Source organism: Apodemus sylvaticus, chromosome 9 (genome assembly GCF_947179515.1).
Source record: "Apodemus sylvaticus chromosome 9, mApoSyl1.1, whole genome shotgun sequence".
Classification (NCBI taxonomy): domain Eukaryota; kingdom Metazoa; phylum Chordata; class Mammalia; order Rodentia; family Muridae; genus Apodemus; species Apodemus sylvaticus.
The window spans coordinates 16225589-16249474 of NC_067480.1; the positions used below are offsets into that span (position 1 = coordinate 16225589).

A 23886-nucleotide genomic window follows, 5' to 3' on the forward strand; every position below is an offset into this window, starting at 1 on the left:
AATAGATTTAAATATTAGATAAATTTGAATACAATCTGTAATAGCTGTTTGGTGGTTTGAATAGGTATCACTCTCACACAGACCCATTCATCTGTTTGAATGCTTGACCCTTAGGGAGTGACATTGCTAGGAGGTATGGCCTTTTGAAGAAGGGGTGGACCTTTTAGAGAAAGTATGTTACTGTGGAGTCAAGCTTAAGGTCTCCTAGGCTCAATCTATATGCCCAGTATGGCATACAGTCACCAGATATCTGCCAATCCATATGTAAAATTCTCAATTTCTTTTCCATCACGTCTAACTGCACTCCAGCATGCTCCCCACCATCATAGTAATGGACTAAGCCTCTGATAGTGTAAGCCAGTCCCAGTTAAATGATTCCTTTTGTAAGAGTTACTGTGGTGTCTTGCCTCACCAGTAACATCCTAAGATAGAGGCTGGTACCAGGGAATGGAGCGTTGCTATGTTAGGCCTGAACTTGATTTGATTTGGAAGGATGGGGATTTGAGCTTATGGGTAAGGAAAGCAGTGGAATGCATTTTAACTGTGAATAATGGGTCATAATAGTAAGAACATAAAATACAGTGGTGCTGAGGGTTATTTGAACTGTGGATACTACATTCAAGAAGTCTTCAAGCAGAAGGATTTTAGTATGTTGCCTAGAGATCTTTCTTGTGATATTATGGTGCAGAATATGGCTGCTCTTACCCTTGTCTGAAGAGTCTTCCTGAGCTAAAAGTGCAGACATGTAAATTAATTTCATTGACAAAATTTCAAACAGCTTAGGGTAAACTGTTCTCTGGTTCACTCATGTCAAGAACAGTTTGATGAAAAGGAAAAAGGAAAAATAAAAACTGTATGTTTCATGGAGAAAATGGGCACCAGGAAGTACAAAGGAGCTAAAAGCCATGTTCAAGCAGATAAACATATTAAAGACACTCGATGGAATAAAGGGATTTGTGACATCATGGCAAGATTCCAACAAGGTAAATTTCCATCTTGTCAAAATGAATTAAAGGACAGCTTAGGTCTAGGCATGGAGGTACATGCCTTTAATCCCAGTACGCAGGGGACAAAGGCATGCAGAGATCTGAGTTCATGGTCAGGATAGACTGCAGCTGGAGTTCCAGGAGAGTTAAGATTAGTTAATAAAGGAAACCATCAAAACAGAAAGCTGATGTAGATAGAATTGAATGATGGGGCCATGTTACAGCTCGAGCCAACCACAGAACTTGGCATCTTTGGACATGTGGTTCTGTCTTTAGAAGCAAGAATAAAAGAAAGAGGTTATGAAATCTTCCTCTGTGGCTAAGGAAAGTTGCTAACACAAGGACTGTGTCAAGGGTGTCCCTGCATGGAGATGGAGGGAGACCATTGTGTGAAGCTCTGAAGGTGAAGCTTGGATTGTCTTGGAGACACCAGTATGTTGGAGATGCCAGAGCCATTGGATTCCTGCTGAAGAGCAAAACATGGGGAATGAAATCAGCCCAACAGAGAGATGTTTGTTGAAATCAATAAAGATGAAAGGAGATGGAGATTTGAATAGCACTTTGACATCAAACACAGAGATGCAGAGTTCAAAGTTTGCCAAGCTGGGATTTTGTTCATTTGTGTGTGTGTGTGTGTGTGTGTGTGTGTGTGTGTGTGTTTTGCCTCTTTTTCATCCAGTGTTTTCTGACCATACTCCTTTCCCTAATTTTGGACAGCAATATATATTCCGTTCCATGCTGGGAATATGTGATCTGCTTTTTGATTTTCATGTTACAGTGAATTACAATTAAAAGACTGCATGCATCTCAGAAGACACTTGGCTCTTTAGTTTTTATACATTGTTGATACTGTGATAGACTATAGGGACTTAAGAAATTGGACTAAACATATTTTGCATTATGATCCAATTACAAACCTATTGGGGCCAGGAATTGAAATTTAGTAGTATGGTCCCCATAGACCCATGTGTTTGAATGCTTGACCAGTAGAAAGTGACACTATTAGGAAGTGTGTTGTTGTTGGAGTAATTGTGGCCCTGCCATTTATCACTGTGGAGGTGGATTTTGAGATTGTCTATGCTCTACCTATGCCCAGTGTAGCATAGAGTTTCCTTCTTCTGCATGCGGATCAAGATGTACAATGCTCAGCTCCATCTCTACCACCATCTCTGCCTTCATGCTGCCATGCTTCCCACCATGATAATCATGGACTAATATTCTGAAAATTTAAGCTAACACAATTTAAATGTTTTCCTTTATTTGAGTTGACATGGTCATGGTGTCTCTTCACAAAAATAAAATCCAAACTAAGTCAAATTGTAAATAATATCAAATATCATAAAAGCACTATTATCTCTATGAAGACTATACTTAAAATTTCATCATTTTTGGGAAGACATATCTATTACTGCTTATTAACTTATTGAAAATCCCTTGAAAGTATGAGAGAAGTGATGTTCAGGTATCATTGAGAAGTATCAGTGAATGCTTCTTTTAAATAAAATGCAGATTAATATAAGAGCTGTGTCTTAATTAGGATTTTACTGCTGTGAACAGACACCATGACCAATGCAAGTTTTATAAAAGACAACATTTAATTGGGGCTGGCTTACAGGCTCAGAGGTTCAGTCCAGTGTCATCAAGGCAGACACATGGCGGTATCCAGGCAGATATGGTGCAGGAGGAGCTAAGAGTTCTACATCTTCATCTGAAGGCTGACTTCCAGGCAACTAGGGTGAAGGTCTTAAGCCCAGACCCACAGTGACACACCTGCTCCAACAAGGCCACACCTCCTAATATGGTCACTCCTTGGGCCAATCATATATGAACTATCGTATTATACTCCCTGGCCCACATAGGCTTGTTCAAACATGAGTCTATGGGGCCCTACTTAAACAAAGCATAATGCAAAATACATTTAGTCCAACTTCAAAAGTCCCCGTAGTCTATAGCAGTCTCAACAGTGTTAAAAGTCCAAAGTTCAAGGTCTCTTTTGAGATTCATCCAATCACTTAACTGTAATCCTCCAAGCAAGACAGGAAACCAGCTGGGCAAAGTCCACACTCTGCATCTCAATGTCTGATAGTAAAGCAGTCTTCAGATCTTCAACTCCTTTTTCATCTTTGTTGACTGCAACAAAGGTTTTTCTTCTGGGCTTGTTCCACTCCCTGTTAGCAGATTTTTTTGGCAGGCATCCTGTGGCTCTGGCATCTTTAACATCTTGGGATCCCAAGTCAATTTCAGCTTCACAGCTTTTTGTTCCAATGTCTTAAATCCACACATGATCTTCTGTGCATCTCCAAAGAGCTGGTGTCACTTCTCCTGCTCTGCCCTCTGTAGCACTCTAAGTTCAGGTTGATCCACTCTGCTGCCACTGCTGTTCTTGGTGGTCATCCCTTGGTACTGGCATCTCCAATATGCTAGGGTCTTCCACTGCAACTATGCTTCACCAAACCTCTCATAGGCTCTCTTCATGGTACCAAGCCTCAACCCCTTTGCATGACCCCTTCAGTCCTGGGCTGTCAATTACAACTGAGGCTGCACTTTCACCAATGCCCTTCCATGGCCTCTCACAGTGCCAAACTTCAGTTGTTCTTCATGATGCCTTCATGCCTTCAAAACCAGTACAACCTGGATGATTCTTACATACTACCAAGTACAGCTGCAGCAGGAGGTACAACCTTGGCTATCTCGGGAACACAGATTCTTTGTGCTCTCAGAAAACACTTCCCAGAAGATCTAACCTCAGTGATGCTGGTCTTTTCTTAATCACCACTAATTTCTTAGCTCCAGCTAACCAGCATCAATTGTCCCAGTAGTCTCCTCCTCCTCTTGAATATAAAGCCAGAGACACATGGCTGAAGCTGGTGAGTTCTGCTGCTTGCAGGAGCTGGAACATTGGCCCTCTTGCTCTATTACATTATCACTGGCTTCCTTTTTCCCAGCTCCTTCACTGCCTAAGCTTGGCTGTCCTGAGTCTTGCTCCATAGACTGATCTCAAGTGATCTGCATGCCTGTCTCCTAAGCACTGGGATTAAAGGTGTGGTCCACCAAGCCTTGTTTTAAGTTTTCTTCACCTAGAATTTGCTCTATTCTAGGCTGGCCTTGAACTCAGAGATCTGTTTATCTTTACCTCCTGGGATTAAAGGCTTGTACTACCAAGCCTGGACCTAAATTTAGCTGGGTGGAATCTTCCCCCAAGGTCACCACTCCCTAAATTCAATTTAAAATCCTTGAATTCAGCTCCATTTCACTTCCTGGAGTCCCTTTAATACTCAAACTAAATATTTTTTTTCCTTCCTTAGCTTGCTATGTTTGTTCAAAATTATCTTCATCAGACTTAACCAGAGAACAAAGTCTTTGTTGGGTTTTTTGAGACTTCCTTTGCAGATGCAATTAATATAAATCTCTTTACCTTAGCCCTAGGCAGTCTTTTCAGACAATGGCAAAATGCAGCTGTGTTCTTCACCAAAACATTACAAAACAATATCTTAGCCACAAATTAAAGTTATTCTCCACTAAAACCTCTTGGGTCATCAGGCCTACACAGTTCAAATGACCCTCAGCACCACTGTCTTCCATATTCCTACTAGGCTGCCTCATTAAGACCCACTTGCATTTCATGGCTTTCCAAATCCAAAGTCCCCAAATCCACATTCTTCCAAGCAAAAGCATTGTCATGCTTATCACAGCAACATCCCAGTCCCTGGTACCAACTTCTGCCTTAGTTAGGGATTTAATGTTGTGAACAGACACCATGACCATTCCAAGTTTTATAAAAGACAACATTTAATTGGGGCTGGCTTACAGGCTCAGAGTTTCAGTCCAGTGTCATCAAAGCAGAAACATGGCAGCATCCAGGCAGATATGGTGCAGCCTCCTGCTGAAAGATCTACATCTTCATCTGAAGGCTGCTAGTAGAAGACTGACTTTCAGGCAACTAGGGTGAGGGTCTTACCCTTCCTCTCCCCCCCCCCCACAACCACTGTCACCTACCTACTCCAACAAGGCCACATCTTCTAATAGGGTCACTCCCTGGGCCAATCATATATGAACTATCACAAGCTTCAAGAAAATATATTGGAACAAACTGACAAAATATCTGCTAAGAAGGTAGAAGAAAATTATGCTAATTTAGATATTTTACCTAAAAGTCCAAGAGTGATGGACCCCACACAAGATGAATACTTTCATTTGATAAAATATATGTGCATAAAAGGCATGAATAGTGAATGTGATTTAATAGAATTGGTATCAGCATGTTGATACAGAAAGTAATGTTGAATGTGTGCATGTTTGTGTTAATGAGGGCAGTTATGCTAAGTACACTTTGGAATGTACTCTATAGGGTTATGTCCACTGTATAGATATAAATGAGAGAATGCAAACAGAAAAGAGAGTATGTAAAAGAACTTCAATTCAACAGAAAGAAAAAAATCAGAAAATAAGAACAAATTAGAAATATGAAGCCAATAACACAGGAGCTGAGTTGATAAAGTATAATTTCAGTGGGTGGCTCACATATGCACGAAAAAGATCTGGCAAGTCATTTAAAATTATCCAGTCAAGAAAACACAAAGCAAAGAAAATATGAGATAGTGAAGAAAAGCTATATGGGTTATTTATCACCATTTAGAAATTTCACAAAGAATGTTCAGTAATATCTCTAACTGATGAATGGATAATGATCATATGACACTAAATGCCAGATACTATTCTTATCCAAAAAGGAAAAAATGTCTCTTTTGAAAATATAAATAAATCTTATAGATATTATGTATATTACTATTACATTTTCAATTGCTCTAAAAATTAGTTGAATGTTGGTATTATATAATAAAGTTTATATAGTCCATAGGCTGGGAGTTTTAAATTCCAAATAGGATTACAATTCTAAAAGGACAATTTTGCTGCATCAGATCATAGTCAATATAATGTCTGGGAACTATCATAGACCTAGCATATTGTGAGACAGGAAGCTAGAAAATCCAGAGCTTAGACTTATTGCTACAATGGGAAGTAATCAAGGTCAATGACTTGTAAAATCCATATTTGTAGTGTTCTCTATGAGTCTTCCACTGTGCCCAACCTCTGATGAGACTCATCACCAGTGTATTAACATAATAGAATTAATCTTCTGATGCCTAAATATCCAATCTGTAGCAATCCATCCATGGCCTCCAAGATCCATGAACTTTTCCTAATGTAAAATATAATAATCCCATCCTCATAGTGCCAAGGACCCTGCAGCATCCCTGAAAAGATTAAATCCACAGGTTTAACTAAGTGAAAGCATTTTCAGATATGATCTGCTGTTTTAAAAAGATACATGTCTACAAATTAGGAGTGTGACAAGCACAGGATAAACATCAGTAGTCCAAAGGAAGATGTCGGGAAGTGGGAATGAGTGCTGATGCCAGAACAAAGACTAAAATCCAGCATAGAAGATACAGAGTCTTCAATTTCCAAATATGCTATTACATAAACATTGCAATGCTGGGTGGCCCCTCAGGGAACATTTGATCTCTGATGTTAATGAACCTTTAGGACTCAGAGTTTTTATTTTGCTCTGGCTTTGCAGATTATCTATAACTTTATCTGATGCAGTAGTATATTTTTTTACATCTCTGCTTGTTAATTGTCCCCTTTTCAGGTCTACTTCCAAAACTCAACTTCCCATCACTCCATTAAGTCTATACTGTATAGGCTCAAACCTTGTAGCACATATCAGTCTGCTCTTCAGGACTTCCTGTGAGAATTTGGTTGAAACTGTCAGGAACCCACAGCACTTGCATTTTGCTTCCCTGGACAACCAGGACCACTTAGTATGATCTGCTGTCAATGTGAGTTGTGAACTGAAGTCTATGCCATGGCTATTTCTGTGGCACTCACTCGGCAGCAAGGAGAGGAAGTTCCCTGAGCAACAAGTCCATTTCTGGTCTGGAATGCTCTGTAGGCCTTTCTTCATTGTTCTGATCCTCAACTGTCCACTCCTGCAGAGTCACACTAATCTCATTAGTGAATGCTTACTGGGCCACACTTAACGTTTTGTTCTTCCAAACATGGTTTAGCTCTTTCCTGACCACACTATAAAATTTCCTTGTCTGTACTAATCTAAAATTCTAAATAAAACCAACCAGTACTGCCCACTGCATATCATTACTGTTTGGTAGTTTGAATATTTCCCTCTCAGTATTAAGCACATCTCTTGGTATTTTGTTGGACTTTGTTCTGTGCAATCAGTCCAGGTCAGTCTTTGTAAGACTATAAAGGAATGCTGCGTTCTCTCACACATCCTTTTAGGGTCAAAGTGAGGTTTTCTACATGTTGCTCCCATCTACTGGCAAAAATATACTCCATGTCACTCTCATGAAGTTCTCCCTCCTCTGGATTTTAATTCCTTATATCTTTAGTTAATTGAAGATAAAAAAATTTAGTGTATTGTCTGGATATTTTCCATTGTGGTCAGATACGTTTTTTTTACTAGCACACCACTCTTCTTGGAAAAGTTACCAAGTTTATTTTTAATAATTTCTCATTCTTTTCTAACTTTCTACTTCCAAATGTTCATTACAGTCATTCATTCCTTATAATTTTCATAGAAATATTACTTTTCTATCACAGATAACTATGTATTTGAAATGTTATCACTTAAAATAGATTCCCTAGTCCATAAATGGAAAAGACTTAATAATGTTTCTTATTGTTTGAAGTGAGTGTATTAGATTGTTGGATTCCATAGCTGCCTGCAGCTATTATGAACTGGGTTGCTGGAACAGAAACTGAGGGAAAGAGGGAAGGGGCAAAAAAGAAAAAAGGCCAGGACAATGTTTTACTGATCAAGGCCAGAACTTTAATGTAGGTCAGACCTTTTAACAGTTTGGGTAAACCCTTCCCCCCAGACTTAAGGAGATATCTGAGAAATCATTGGCTCCTCTTCTCAGCAGGTCGCCTGCTGGGATTAAAGGACTTCATGTTTTACAGGTCCCAGGTTGTTTCCAGGTGAGACTGCCCTGAGGCACCCTTGATTTCCAGGTGAAAGCAGCTGTATGGTTCTCAGAAGAACAAAGGCCAGGGTTAACACAAGCAGAAGGCTGGGGGTGGAGGCCAGGAATATCACAGACCTATCAAATGGGCTGAGAAACCCAGCTCAGTGCTGTGGTAGAAGGGACATTAGATAACTGGTATTGATTTGCTACACTATTTGGACTCTAACAGGCTGTTTCACTTGTGAAATTTAATTATTTTTATGTAATATTTGTAATTATAAGAAATTTGAGGGTCTGCCTGCACTCAGGAACTGAGCACATAGGTGGTTTGTCTGCCAGCCCGCCGGGAGTGGGGCCTGTGTCTTGCCCAGAGAGCTGCAGAAGGAGAGAAGACCTGCGGCAATATTCGCTGCCTGCCAGGACAAAAAAGGATCACTAGGTACTGTATCACCCTGAGCTTTAGATCTCTGGTAGTACAAACTGCCAGGAGTCTGCCTCCACCAAGGAACTGAGTACATAGGCGGTTTGTCTGCCAGTCCGCCGGGCATGGTGCCTGAGTTCTGCCCAGAGAGCAGCAGAGGAAGAGATTCCCTGTGGCCATATTCGCTGCCTGCCAGGACAGAAAGGCGTCACTAGGTACTGGATCACCCTGAGCTTTAGATCTCTGTGGGTACAAATCTCCAGGGGTCTGCCTGCACTCAGGAACTGAGCACATAGGCGGTTCATCTGCAAGCCAGTCCTTCACAGGACCTGTGTCCTAGGTGAGAATCAACACAGGGAGTGACCCCCCACACACTATCTTCGCTCCATAATAGAGCAGACAAAGAACACCTGGTTGACCTTGACAACCTAAGTATAAAATTGCTTGAGGCAAGACTGAGAAGGGCTCCAAAGGCACAAAAGAGGAGGGTAGCATATCAGTAATCTGTGCCAGAGGAAACCCAGTCATCCAGTGTTGCAGAAATAACCTTAAAGATCCATAGTAGGTTGAAGCACCAGCCAGTGACAATAAAACCAACTAACACCTGGGAGAACTAGATGGTTAAGGCAAACAAAAGAATGTTACTAACAGAAATCAAGGCATTATGGCAGCATCGGAACCCAATTCTCCAACAATAGCAAGACCTGGATAACCCAACACACCAGAAAAACAAGATTTGGATTTAAAATCACTGGTCATGATGTTGGTACAAGAACACATGAAGGACATACTTAAGGAAATTCAGGAGAAAATGGATCAAAAATTAGAAGCCCTTACAAGGGAAACACAAAAATCATTGAAAGAAATTCAGGAGAATACAAAAGCCAATAAGGAGGAAATGCAAAAATCACTTAAAGAAATACAGGAGAACTTTGATCAACAGGTAGAAGTCATGAAAGAGGAAACACAAAAATTTCTTAAAGAATTAGAGGAAAACACAAACAAGCAAATGACAGAACTGAGCAAAAACTTCCAGGATCTAAAAACAGAAGTAGAAACAACTAAGAAAGCACAAAGGGGGAGACAACTTTGGAGATAGAAAACCTTGGGAAGAAATCAGGGACCATAGATGCAAATATCAACAACAGAATACAAGAGATAGAAGAAAGAATCTCAGATGCCGAAGATACCATAGAAACCATGGACTCAACAGTTAAAGAAAATGAAAAATGCAAAAAGCTTGTAACCCAAAACATCCAGGAAATCCAGGACACAATGAGAAAGCCAAATCTAAGGATTATAGGCATTGATGAGAGTGAAGATTTACAACTTAAAGGGCCAGTAAATATCTTCAACAAAATTATGGAAGAAAAATTCCCTAGCCTAAAGAGAGAGATGCCCATAAATATACAAGAAGCCTACAGAACTCCAAACAGACTAGACCAGAACAGAAATACCTCCTGTCACATAATAATCAAAACCCCAAATGTACTAAACAAAGAAAGAATACTTAGGGCAGTAAGAGAAAAAGGGCAAGTAACATATAAAGGAAGACCTATCAGAATTACATCAGATATCTCACCAGAGACCATGAAAGCTAGAAGATATTGGGCAGAGCTCATGCAGACTCTAAGAGAACACAAATGCCAGCTGAGACAACTATACCCAGTGAAACTCTCAATTACTATAGATGGAGAAACCAAGATATTCCATGACAAAACCAAATTTACACAATATCTTTCCACAAACCCAGCCCTACAAAGGATAATAGGGGGAAAACACCATTACAATGAGGGAAACTATATCCTAGAAAAAGCAGAATATTAAGCTTCTTTCATCAAACCCAAAAAAGATAACCACACGCGTGTAAAATTAACATAAAAAATGATAGGAAGCAATAACCACTACTCCTTAATATCTCTTAACATCAATGGACTCAATTCCCCAATAAAAAGACATAGACTAACAGACTGGTTATGTAAACAGGACCCTAAGTTTTGCTGCATACAGGAAACACACCTCAGTGTCAAAGACAAAAACTACCTTAGAGTAAAAGGCTGGAAGACAATTCTATAAGCAAATGGTTCCAGGAAACAAGCCGGAGTTGCCATTCTAATATCAGATAAAATTGACTTTCAACCTAATGTCATCAAAAGAGACATGGAAGGTCACTTCTTGCTGGTCAAAGGAAAAATCCAACAAGAAGAACTCTCAATCCTGAACATCTATGCCCCAAATACAAGGGCGCCCTCATTCATAAAAGAAACTTTACTAAAGCTCAAAGCACACATTGCACCTAACACAATAATTGCGTGTGACTTCAACACTCCACTCTTACCAAAGGACCGGTCAGGAAAACAGAAACTAAACAGGGAGACAGTGAAACTAATTAAAGCTTTGGACCAATTGGAGTTAATATATATAACTTTTCATCCCAAAGCAAAAGAATATACCTTTTTCTCAGCACCTCATGGTACCCTCTCCAAAACTGATCATATAGTTGGTCACAAGACAGACCTCAACACATATAAGAAAAGTGAAATAATTCCATGCCTCCTATCAGATCACTTTGGAGTAAAAGTAGTCTTTAATAACAATAAAAACAACAGAAAGTCCACACACTCATGGAAACAATACTCTACTCAATTATACCTTGTTCAAGGAAGAAATGAAGAAAGAAATCAAGATTTCTTATAATTTAATGAAAATGAAGGCACAACATACACAAATCTATGGGACAAAATGAAAGCAGTGCTAAGAGGAAAACTCATAGCTTTGAGTGCCTCCAAAAAGAAATTCGAGAGAGCATACACTAGAAGATTAATGGAATAAATGAAAGACCTGGAACAAAAAGAGGCTAATTCACCCAGAAGGAGAAGAAGACAGGAAATCATCAAACTCAGGGCTGAAATCAATCAAGTAGAAACCAAGAGAACCATACAAAGAATCAGCAAACCGAAAAGCTGGCACTTTGAGAAAATCAACAAGATAGATAAACCCTTAGCCAGACTAATGAAAGCACTCAGAGACAGTATCCAAATTAACAAAATTAGAAATGAAAACAGAGATATTATAACAGAAACCAAGGAAATTCAAAAAATCATCAGGTCCTACTACAAAAACCTATACTCAATACAACTGGAGAATTTGGAGGAAATGGACATTTTCTTAGACAGATACCCATTACCAAAATTAAACCAAGATCAAATAGACCATCTAAACAGACCCATAACCCCTAAAGAAATAGAAGGGATCATAGATAGGTTTCTGACCACAAAAAGCATAGGACCAGATGGTTTCAGTGCAGAATTCTATCAGACCTTCATAGAAGAACTAACAGCAATACTCTTCAAACTATTCCACCAAATAGAAACAGAAGGAACACTACCCAATTCCTTCTTCGAAGCCATTATTATGCTGATACCAAAACCACACAAAGATCCAACAAAGAATGAGAATTTCAGGCCAATTTCCCTTATAAATATCGATGCAAAAATACTAAATAAAATTCTTGCCCACCTAATCCAAGAAAACATCAAAACGATCATCCACCATGATCAAGTAGGCTTCATCCCAGGAATGCAGGGATGGTTCAATATAAGGAAATCCAAAATTGCTATCCACTACATATACAAACTCAAAGAAAAAAACCACATGATCATTTCATTCGATGGTGAAAAAGCATTTGACAAAATTCAGCATCCTTTCATGCTAAAAGTCTTGGAAAGGACAGGAATTCAAGGACCATATCTAAACATAGTAAAAGCAATATACAGCAAACTGGTAGTCAACATCAAACTAAATTGAGAGAAACTTGAAGCAATCTCACTAAAATCAGGGACTAGACAAGGGTGCCCCCTCTCTCCATATCTTTTCAATATAGTTCTTGAAGTCCTAGCTAGAACAATTAGATAACATTTGGAAGTCAAAGGGATACAAATTGGAAAGGAAGAAGTCAAACTATCACTATTTGCAGATGATATAATAGTATACTTAAGTGACCCAAAAACTCTACTAGAGAACTCCTACAGATGATAAACAACTTTAGCAAAGTGGCTGGCTACAAAATCAACACAAGCAAATCAGTAGCCTTTATATTCTCAAAGGATAAGCAGACTGAGAGAGAAATTAGGGAAATGACTCCCTTCATAATAGCTACAAACAGCATAAAGTATCTTGGGGTGACTCTAACCAAACAAGTGAAAGATCTATATGACAAGAAGTTAAGATCTCTGAAGAAGGAAATCGAAAAAGTTCTCAGAAAATGGAAAAATCTTACATGCTCATGGATTGGCAGGATTAATATAGTTAAACTGGCCATCTTGCCAAAGGCAATCTACAGATTCAGTGCTATCCCCATAAAAATCCCAACCCAGTTCTTCATAGAGCTAGAAAGAGCAATTCTCAAATTCATCTGGAATAACAAAAAACCCAGGATAGTTAAAACTATTCTCAACAGTAAAAGAACTTAAGGGGTATTCAGTATCCCAGACTTTAAACTTTACTACAGAGCAATAGTGATAAAAAACTGCATGGTATTGGTACATTTTCAGGCAAGCAGATCAATGGAATAGGATTGATGACCCAGAAATGAACCAACACACCTATGGTCACTTGATCTTCGACAAAGGAGCTGAAAGCATCCAGGGGAAAAAAGACAGTCTTTCCAACAAATGGTGCTGGTTCAATTGGAGGTCAGCATGCAGAAGAATGCAAATCGATCCATTCTTATCTCCTTGTACTAAGCTCAACTCCAAATGGATCAAGGACCTCCACATAAAACCTGACACACTGAAACTAATAGAAAAGAAACTGGGGAAGACCCTTGAGGACATGGGCACAGGGGAAAAGTTCCTGAGTAGAACACCGATAGCTTATGATCTAAGATCAAGAATTGACAAATGGGACCTCATAAAACTACAAAGTTTCTGTAAGGCAAAGGACACTGTCAAAAGGACAAAACGTCAACCAACAGATTGTGAAAGGATCCTCACCAACCCTAAATCCGACATAGGGCTAATATCTAATATATACAAAGAGCTCAGGAAGGTAGAACCCAGAGAACTAAATAACTCCATTAAAAAGTGGGGTACTGAGCTAAACAAAGATTTTTCACATGAAGAACTTTGGAGGGATGAGAAACACCTTAAGAAATGTTCAACATCATTAATCATTAGGGAAATGCAAATCAAAACAACCCTGAGATTTCACCTCACACCAGTCAGAATAGCTAAGATCAAAATCTCAGGATACAGCATGTGTTGGAGAGGATGTGGAGAAAGAGGAACACTCCCCCACTGCTAGTGGGATTGCAAGATGGTGCAACCACTTTGGAAATCAGTCTGGCGGTTCCTCAGAAAACTGGGCATGACACTTCCTCAGGACCCTGTTATACCACTCCTGGGCATATACCCAGAGGATTCTTCAGCATGCAATAACGACACATGCTCCACTATGTTCATAGCAGCCCTATTTGTAGTAGCCAGAAGCTGGAAAGAGCCCAGATGTCCTTCATCGGAGAAATGGATACAAAAAATGTGGTATATGTACACAATGGAGTACTATTCAGCCATTAGAAACAATGAATTCATGAAATTCTTAGACAAATGGATGGAGCTAGAGAACATCATACTAAGTGAGGTAACCCAGTCTCAAAAGATCAATCATGGTATGCACTCACTGATAAGTGGATATTAACCTAGAAACTTTGAGTACCCAAGACATAATCCACATATTATATGATGTCCAAAAAGAATGGAGGAGTGGCCCCTGGTGCTGGAAAGACTCAGTGCAAGAGTATAGGGGAATTCCAGAACAGGGAAGTGGAAAGGGGTATATGGAGGAGGAACAGTGGGAGGGAAGAGGGCTTATGGGACTTGCGGGGAGTGGGGACCCAGAAAAGGGGAAATCATTTGAAATGTAAATAAAAAATATATCAATTAAAAAAAATGAAATTTGAGGCTGATTTCTGAGTTTGAGGCCAGCCTGGTCTACAGAGTGAATTCCCGGACAGCTAGGGCTATCCAGAGAAACCCTGTCTCGTAAAACCAAAATAAATAAGTAAATAAATAAATGAAATTTGAGACAAAAATTAAATGTATAAAAGAATAATTAGTATTTATGTGTGGAAAGTGATAAACATAAACAATTAAGGTATAAAAACTTAAAGCAAGTTTAAGTCTTGAATCATACTTCAATTTTGAAAATATACCTTATGTAACTCACAAATTAACACAGTTTATGAATTAATGGAACATTACTTTTTGGAGGCTCTCTGATAAGTATGAAAACTGGTAAGCATTTCAAAACACATAATTAGACCTAAGGTTATAATATCATTTTGTAAATGGGGAATTAACACCTTCAGAAGTAAGATATATGTTTTCTTTGGGTAAATGATATTTTTCATTTTAAAAACTTGTTAAATGTGATATAGCTACCCTTCTCTTTTATTTCAGGGATCATGCTGCAAGTATTGGCATGCTTGCTTTGTCTTTATGCAGTTTACAGACATGATTACGTGGTAAAAAAAAAGACTAAGAACCTGGCTATATCTGTAAAGAGTAAAAAACGAGAAACAGCAGTAGGAGGAGCAAAAAAAAGAGGAGGAGCAGAAAGAGGAGGAGGAGCAGAAAGAGGAGGAGGAAAAGGAGAAGAAGAGGAGGAGGAGGAAGAAGAAGAGGAGGAGGAGGAAGAAGAAGAGGAAGTAGTAGAAGAAAAAGAAGAAAAGATTATTTTCTAACTGATTTCTTCATTTGGTAATGATTTCTTGCTTTCCCTTCATCGATGGATTATCATATTGATAATATTAAAACAATAACTGTGAACAGTTACATTTAAAACTATGCTTCATATTATCACCCAATTTTTATTTGTTATGTAAAACTATCATTTTCATTAAGATAATTGTTAAGATAATTGGAGTACAGGTAATTGTTCTTCAATAATCGTATAAATTAAAAAGTTCCTCATAGAACATGTAATGAAGTTTAACTTACATTTGTATTCAACTTTCAAAGTATATTATTGTAGCTTTTTAGAGTCAACATTATATTCATTGATGGCTTGACATTGATTTTTCTTGAAAAATTACGCTATCCGTTCTTTGCTATTTTGTACTTTAGAAGACATGAATTTAATGTCTTCACATATCTCTACCTTTTACTTTCACCTGGATTTTATTAACTATACCCAATATCCTGAGTCAATTTTCCATTTTCCTTTATTCTTATATTTACATTTAATCACATTTTATTTAATAAATATTTTTTGTGAAGAAACAGTTGCGCTTGAAAAGGGAATAGGTATCAATGTATGGAATTATCATTGAGTTAAAATTTTCTTCTAAAGAACTTTTAATTTTTCACATATTATTCACATGTTTCTTGTATTTTACAAGAACTAGATAACTGATATTCTATAGCAAGAACTCATAAGCCAGTTTCCTGTGCTGTTTCCTTATCTGGGAGAACTGACAATTTTGGATGGAAATGTGTTCTTGCATGGAAGGGTGGCTCTGTCACACCCACATCACTTGGAAGTGTGAAGCAGAAACTATCCATTGTACTCCTACTCTTTATATTGAACGTACAACATGAAAATTTATAAACTAGTTGTCTTAGTTAGGGTTTTGTTGCTGTGAACAAACACCATGACCAAGGCAACTCTTTAATTTTTATTGGATATTTTATTTATTTACATTCCAAATGTTATCCCCTTTTCTGGTTTCCTCTCCGGAAAAATCACATCCCATCCTCCTCCCTGCTTCTGTGAGGGTGCTTCTTCACCCACCCACCCACTCCTGCCTTCCTGCCCTGGCATTCCCCTACACTGGAGCATGGAGTCTTCACAGGACCAAGGGCTTCTCCTCCCATTGATGTCTGACAAGTCTATCATCTGCTACATATGTGGATGGAGATATGGGTCCCTCCATGTGTACTCTGTTATTGGTGATTTAGTCCCTGGGTGGGGAGGCTGGGTTACATGTTCAAAGTTCCATCAAGCGAGGAGTATGGCAGCATCCAGGCACATGTGGGGTTGGAGAAGCAGAATTGTCATCCAAAGGCAGGCAGGAGATGATTGGCTTCTAGACAGTTAGGATGAGGGATTAAAACCTAATAACACACCTATTCCAACAAGGCTAAACCTCCTAATAGTGCCACTCCTTGAGCCAAGCATGTTCAAACCACTAGTTTTATGTGAAAATTGACTAACTCTTTTTGGTTTAAATTTGTAGGACTGGAGAATCTGTCAGGTTCTGTGTTCTAAGGACAGCAGTATATCCTTTGAAGATTTCATAAGATGTGGCTGTGCAACAATTTCAGAAGAGAAAAATACCATTAAAGTATCTATGAGGATCTTTATTTTCATAATAAAAATACTTATATGAAACATTTCTAATCATGTTTTATGGATTAGTACTTTTTCTTAGTTATATTGAGGGGACTGTGTGTTCTTGGCATAGGTCATACCTAAGCAGTTCTCAGGAGTCAGTTTTCCCATACCAGCTTGTGGTCTATTGGCATAGAGCTAAGGTTTTCATCTCTATGGACAACCACCTTTACCCACTACGCCATTTGCTAGCCCTGGAATAGGATTTTAAAATATTATTCTATGTGTGTGTAATACAGATTCCCGTAAGAATTAGTTTCAAATTTTTAAATTATAACTATTCAAATATTCTTAAATCTACTGGGGCATGCCTGTCCACTGGATATGGTCTATGCAGATTCTATCTCCCTTGTGTAGGGTATTTTGACCAATGTCCTCACTGTTGGGCCCTGGGAACTCTTAGGTCCCTGGCATTTGTTTTTGTTTTTGTTTAACTTTTTATTATATATTTACTTTATTTACATTTCAAACATTTTCCCCCTTTACAGTCTCCCCTTTGGAAGCCCCTATCCCATCCCCCCTACCCCTGCCTCCGTGAGGGTGCTCCCCCACCTACCCATACACTCCCTTCTTCCTGCCCTGGCATTCCCCTACACTAGGGCATCCATCACCCTCAGGCCAAAAGGCCTCTCCACTCACTGATATTTAACAAGGCCATCCTCTGCCACATATGCAGAATGGCTACCTCCAGCTCCCTCTCCCCCACTGCTACTCACCTATTTTCAAATTCCTGACCATCTGTACTTCTTATATATCCCCATATCTGAACTGGTCCCATTTTTCTCTCACCCTCCTTTCTTCCTCCCATATCCCTCTCTCCTTCTAGTTCCAGAGATTATTCTCTTCCCCCTACTGGGTAGGACTATAGCATGCACACTTTGGTGTACTCTTCTTTCTTCTTGAGTTTCATATGATCTATAAGTTGTTTTGTAGGTATTCCCAGCTTCTTTTTGGCTAATATCCACTTATCAGTAAGTACATACCATGTGTTTTCTTTCATGACTGGGTTACCTCACTTAGGATGATATTTTCTAGTTCCAACCATTTGCCCAAGTATTTCATGAAGTCATTGTTTTTAAAAGCTGAGTCGTATTCCATTGGATAAACCTACCACTTTTCCTGTATCCATTCCTCTGTTGAGGAATATCTGGGTTGTTTCCAGCTTCTGGCTATTATAAATAAAGCTTCTATGAACATAGTGGAGCATGTGTCCTTGTTATAACATGGAGCATCTTTTGGGTATATGCCCAGCAGTGGTAGAGCTGGTCCCTTAGAACTATGTCCAATTGTCTGAGGAACCACCAGACTGATTTCCAGAGTGGTTGTACCAGCCTGCAATACCACCAGCAATGGAGGAGTGTTCCTCTTTCCTGCATCCTTGCCAGCATCTGCTGTCCCCTGATTTTTTTTTTTTATCTTAGTCATTCTGATTGCTATAAGGAATCATAGATTTGTTTTGATTTGCAGTTCCCTGATGACTAAGGATGTTGGAAATTTCCTTTTTAAAATTTATATCTTTCCTTTTTTCTTTCTCTCTCTTTCTCTCTCTCTTTTTTTCTCTCTCTCTTTCTTTCTTTCTTTCTTTCTTTCTTTCTTTCTTTCTTTCTTTCTCTCTCTCTTTGTTTCTCTCTCTCTTTCTTTCTTTCTTTCTTTCTTTCTTTCTTTCTTTCTTTCTTTCTTTCTTTCTTCTTTCTTTCTTTCTCTTTCTTTTGTTCATTTGTTCTTTCTTCCTTTATTTCTTTTAAACTCCAGATTTTATTCCCCTCCCAGTCCACCCTCTGACTGTTCTACATCTCCTATCTCCTCCCTGTACCCCTGTCCCCACCCCCCACCTCCACTGCACTCCTGTCCCCACCTCCCACCTCCACTGCACCAGACCTCTAAACTCCTTGTGGCCTCCAGTCTCTTGTGGGTTAGATTCATCTTCTCTGAGTAATCCCAGACACAGCAATCCTCTGCTGTATATGTGTTAGGGGGCCTCATATCATCTGGTGTATGCTGCCTCCAGTATCTGAGAGATCTCTGGAGTCCAGGTTAATTGAGACTGCTTGTCTTCCTACAGTGCCATACTTCTGCTTGGCTTCTTCCAGCTTTACCCTAATTCAACCACAGCAGTCAGCAGCTTCTGTTCATTGGTTGGGTACAAAATCTGCATCTGACTCTTTCTGCTGCTCATTGGGTCATTCAGAGGTCAATCTTGATAGGCCCCCTTTTGTAAGCATACATGTCATAGCCTCAATAATAGTGTCAGGCCTTGGGTTTTCCCTTAAGCTGGATCCCATTTTGGGCCTGTTACTGACCTCTTTTTCCTCAGGTCCTCTCCATTTTTTTTTTTGTTTTTGTTTTTGTTTCTTCAGTTCTTTCAGTTAGGAACAATTATGGGCCAGAGTTTTGACTGTGAGATGGCAACCTTATCTCTCACTTGATGCCCTGTTTTTCTGCTGGAGATGGGCTCTACAAGTTCCCTCTCCTCACTGTAGGACATTTCATCTAAGATCCCTCCCTTTCAGTCCTGAGAGTCTCTTACCTCCCAGTTCTGTTGTGCATTCTGGAGGTCCCCCTATTCTCCTATCTCCAGAGGTTGCATGTTTCCATTCTTTTTGCTGGTCCTCAGTGATTTCAGTCCTTTTCCTCCCACCCAATATATTCTTTAAGTGCTTCTTAGCCATTTGAGTTTCCTCAGTTGAGAATTCTATGTTTAGCTCTGTACCCCATTTTTAATAGAGTTATTTGATTCTCTGGAGTCTATCATCTTGAGTTCTTTGTATATTATGGATATTATCTGTCTATTGGATGTTGGGTTGGTAAAGATCTTTTCACAATCTGTAGATTCCAGTTTTGTCCTATTGACAGTGCCCTATGCTTTAAAGAAGCTTTTCTATTTTATGACGTCCCACTTGTCAATTCTTGATCTTAGAGCATAACCATTGATGTTCTGTTCAGGAAAATTTCCCCTGTGCTCATATGTTACAAGATTCTTCACCACTTTCTCTTCTATTAGTTTCATTGTATCTGGTTTTATGTGGAGGACGCTGATCCACATGGACTTGAGCTTTGTACAAAGAGTTAAGAATGAATTGATTTCCATTCTTCTAAATGTTGACCTCCAGTTGAACCAGCAACATTTGTTAAAAAATTTTTTTCCAGTTGGATGGCTTTGGCTCCTTTGTCAAAGATCAAGTGACATAGGTGTGTGGTTTCATTTCTGGATCTTCAATTCTATTCCATTGATCTACTTGTCTTTCTCTGTACCCATAGCATGTAGTTTTCATCACTATTCTTCTGGATGGTGATTTACACAGAAGTTCTTTTATTGTTGAGAATAGTTTATGATATCCGGGGTTTTTGTTATTACAGATACATTTGAGAGTTGCTCTTCCTCTATGAAGAATTAAGTTGGGATTTTGATGGGGAGTGCATTGAATCTGTGTATTGCTTTTGTAAGATGGCCATTTTTACTATGGTTCTCCTGCTGATCCGTGATCATGGGAGATCTTTCTATCTTCCGAAATTTTCTTCAATTTCTTTCTTCAGAGACTTGAAGTTCTTCCACTTGCTTGGTTAGGGTCACATCAAGATATTTAGTATGATTTGTGATATTCACCTCAAAAATATTAATCCAGAATTGCTTAATGCAGGGACAAATAGTGGAGCAGAAACTAAAGGAAAGGGCATCCAGAGACTGCCCCACCCAGGGATCCATCCCATCTGCTGATTCAAACCCAGACACTATTGCTGTTGCCAAGAAGTGCTTACTGACTGGTTCCACGTATAGTTGTGCACAGAGAGGTTCTGCCAGAACTGTACCATTACAGATGCAGATGTACACAGCCAAACATTGGACTGAGTGCAGGAACCCCAATGGTGAAGTAAGGGCAAGGACTGTAGAAGCTGAAGGGGTTTACAATCTCACAGGAAGAACAACAATATCAATGAACCAGAATACCCAAAGCTCCCAGGGACTAAACCACCAACCAAAAAGTACACAGGGGGTACCCATGTCACCAGCTAGATATGCAGCACAGAATTGCCTTATCTTGTGTTGCTAGGAGAGGAGCCCATTTGTCCTGTGGAGGCTTGATGACCCAGGATAGAGGAATGCTAGGCCACTGAGGCAGGAGTGGGTAGGCATTTGGGGGAGCATTCTTATATAGGCAGGGTGGGAGGGAGTAGGGGAATGGGGACTTGTGAATGGGAAACTGGGAAGATGAATAACATTTGAAATGTAAATAACAAAAAATTACTGAATCTAAATATGATTTGAATATATATAATATTAAATATAATATTCAGATTATCTTTGAGTGTACATAAAATATGTAATACTGCATTAAGAACACATTAAATCTGGTTTTGGCTCCTTTTTATCTATCTTGAAGAAAAATGAATATTATAAAAATGTATAAGTTGGGTGGTAGGGTCTTCACTTAGATTTTTGCTACAGTAGAATAGAAGTTCTGGTTCACAAATTCAGCATACTTCTAAAGAAGAGGCAAACACTGTAGATTAAAAAAATAAGCAACTACTTTCCTTAAAACCAATTTAGCTGTCTTTTATATAGCCCATTTATACCTATCTATAATGAACAAAGCACCAGTTAACGTGGTTGAGAAGTGTCCTTGTGTTTTATGGTGGAGCATCTTTTGGGTATATGCCCAGGAGTGATATAGCTAGTTTCTGAGGTAGATGAGCTGGGCTAAAAGTAGAAGAGCAATTGTGAGAGTGGCCAACCAATGACTCATCCATCTTGAGACATCCCTTATGAGAGGGAGACTACCCCTGACACTGCCTGGAGTGCCAGGACTCAGAGGCTGGATAGCCCAGAGACCTAGGATAGAAAATGATTCCTAAATACATTCTTCTATACTCATAGATTGGCTTTATCCAGTAACTGATTGAAATAGATGCAGGGAGACACAGGTAGACATTAGGCAGAACAAATGGAAGAGGCAGAGAAAGGATTGTAATAGAGTCAAAGATCCCACAAGAAAACTTAGAGAAATCAATAAACCTGGGCCCATGGCGCTCATAGAGATTGAATCAATAAGAAGATATCCTGCATGGGACTGATTTCGGTCTTCTGCATACATTTTAAAGTTGTATAGCTTAGAGTTATTCTGTGACTCTTAACAATAGGATCAGGGGTCTGCCAGCCCGCCGGCAGACCCCTGAAAGCATCCAGTGGAAAAAAAGATAGTCTTTTCAACAAATGGTGCTGGTTCAATTGGAGGTCAGCATGCAGAAGAATGCGAATCGATCCATTCTTATCTCCTTGTACTAAGCTCAACTCCAAATGGATCAAGGACCTCCACATAATACCTGATACACTGAACCTCATCGAAAAGAAACTGGGGAAGACCCTGGAGGACATGGGCACAGGGGAAAAGTTCCTGAATAGAACACCAATAGCTTATGCTCTAAGATCAAGAATTGACAAATGGGACCTCATAAAACTACAAAGTTTCTGTAAGGCAAAGGACACTGTCAAAAGGACAAAACGTCAACCAACATTTTGGGAAAGGATCTTCACCAACCCTAAATCCGACAGAGGGCTAATATCTAATATATACAAAGAACTCAAGAAGGTAGAACCCAGAGAACCAAATAACCCCATTAAAAAGTGGGGTACGGAGCTAAACAAAAAGTTTTCACATGAAGAACTTCGGAGGAGTGAGAAACACCTTAAGAAATGTTCAACATCATTTATCATTAGGAAAATGCAAATCAAAACAACCCTGAGATTTCACCTCACACCAGTCAGAATGGCTAAGGTCAAAAACTCAGGAGACAGCATGTGTTGGAGAGGATGTGGAGAAAGAGCAACACTCCCCCACTGCTGGTGGGAATTGCAAGATGGTGCAACCACTTTGGAAATCAGTCTGGTGGTTCCTCAGAAAACTGGGCATGACACTTCCTGAGGACCCTGTTATACCACTCCTGGGAATATATCTAGAGGATTCTTCAGCATGCAATAAGGACACATGTTCCACTATGTTCATAGCAGCCCTATTTGTTGTAGCCAGAAGCTGGAAAAGAACCCAGGTGTCCTTCAATGGAGGAATGGATACAAAAAATGTGGTATATTTACACAATGGAGTACTATTCAGCCATTAGAAACAATGAATTCATGAAATTCTTAGACAAATGGATGGAGCTGGAGAACATCATACTAAGTGAGGTAACCCAGTCTCAAAAGATCAATCTTGGTATGCACTCACTGATAAGTGGATATTAACCTAGAAACTTTGAGTACCCAAGACATAATCCACATATGAAATGATGTCCAAAAAGAGTGGAGGAGTGGCCCTTGGTGCTGGAAAGACTCAGTGCAAGAGTATAGGGGAATTCCAGAACAGGGAAGTGGGAAGGGGTAGATGGAGGAACAGGGGGAGGGAAGAGGGCTTATGGGACTTGCAGGGAGTGGAGACCCAGAAAAGGGGAAATCATTTGAAATGTAAATAAAAAATATATCAAGAAATAAAAAAAAATACCTTTGAAAACAAACAACAACAAAATAGGTTCAGGGACTATCTGTGCTCTGCTTTTGAGATGCTTTTCTCCTACTGGATTGCCTCTTCCAGCCTCAATAAGAGGAAAGGTACCTAGTATTAATGAACCTTGATATGGCATGTTTGGTTGATATCCATGGGAGGCCTGCACTTTCTTGAAGAGAAAGAAAGAAATTGAATTGAATGGGAAAAGCAGAGAGTAGATGTGGGAAAGGACTGAGAGAAAAAGGTGGGGAAACTATTGCCAGCATGTACCAAATACATAATATATCATATACATATATATAATATGATATTAAATATTTGCATTAATATTATCAAATATATTAGCAAGTAAATGATAATGTTAAAAATAGGCCAATGTGGTGTGTGTCTCTTGTCACCCAAGCATGTGAACCTATCTTTGGATTAGTACAAGCTATATAGAGCTGTATACGGTACCATGCCTCTCTAGTCTTACTACTACTACTGAGAGATGTAAAAGGCTAAGAAAAGGTTGCCTGGAATCCTGGAACCTGCTATATTAACAAGTGAGAGACCCTGCCTCAACAAGAGTAAGGCAAGAATCAACAACTGGAGTTGCCTTTGAC

General features: G+C 39.3%; 1 protein-coding gene across 1 annotated transcript in view; it reads left to right on the forward strand.

Moving 5' to 3' along the window:
• Nucleotides 1-23886, forward strand: part of LOC127692775 (solute carrier organic anion transporter family member 6C1-like) — a 149529-nt gene that overhangs the window by 67103 nt on the left and 58540 nt on the right. The window contains exons 13-14 of the mRNA XM_052193371.1: nt 14855-14979; nt 16633-16740. Coding sequence (XP_052049331.1) covers nt 14855-14979; nt 16633-16740 — 233 coding nt within the window. The remainder of the gene's footprint in view (nt 1-14854; nt 14980-16632; nt 16741-23886) is intronic.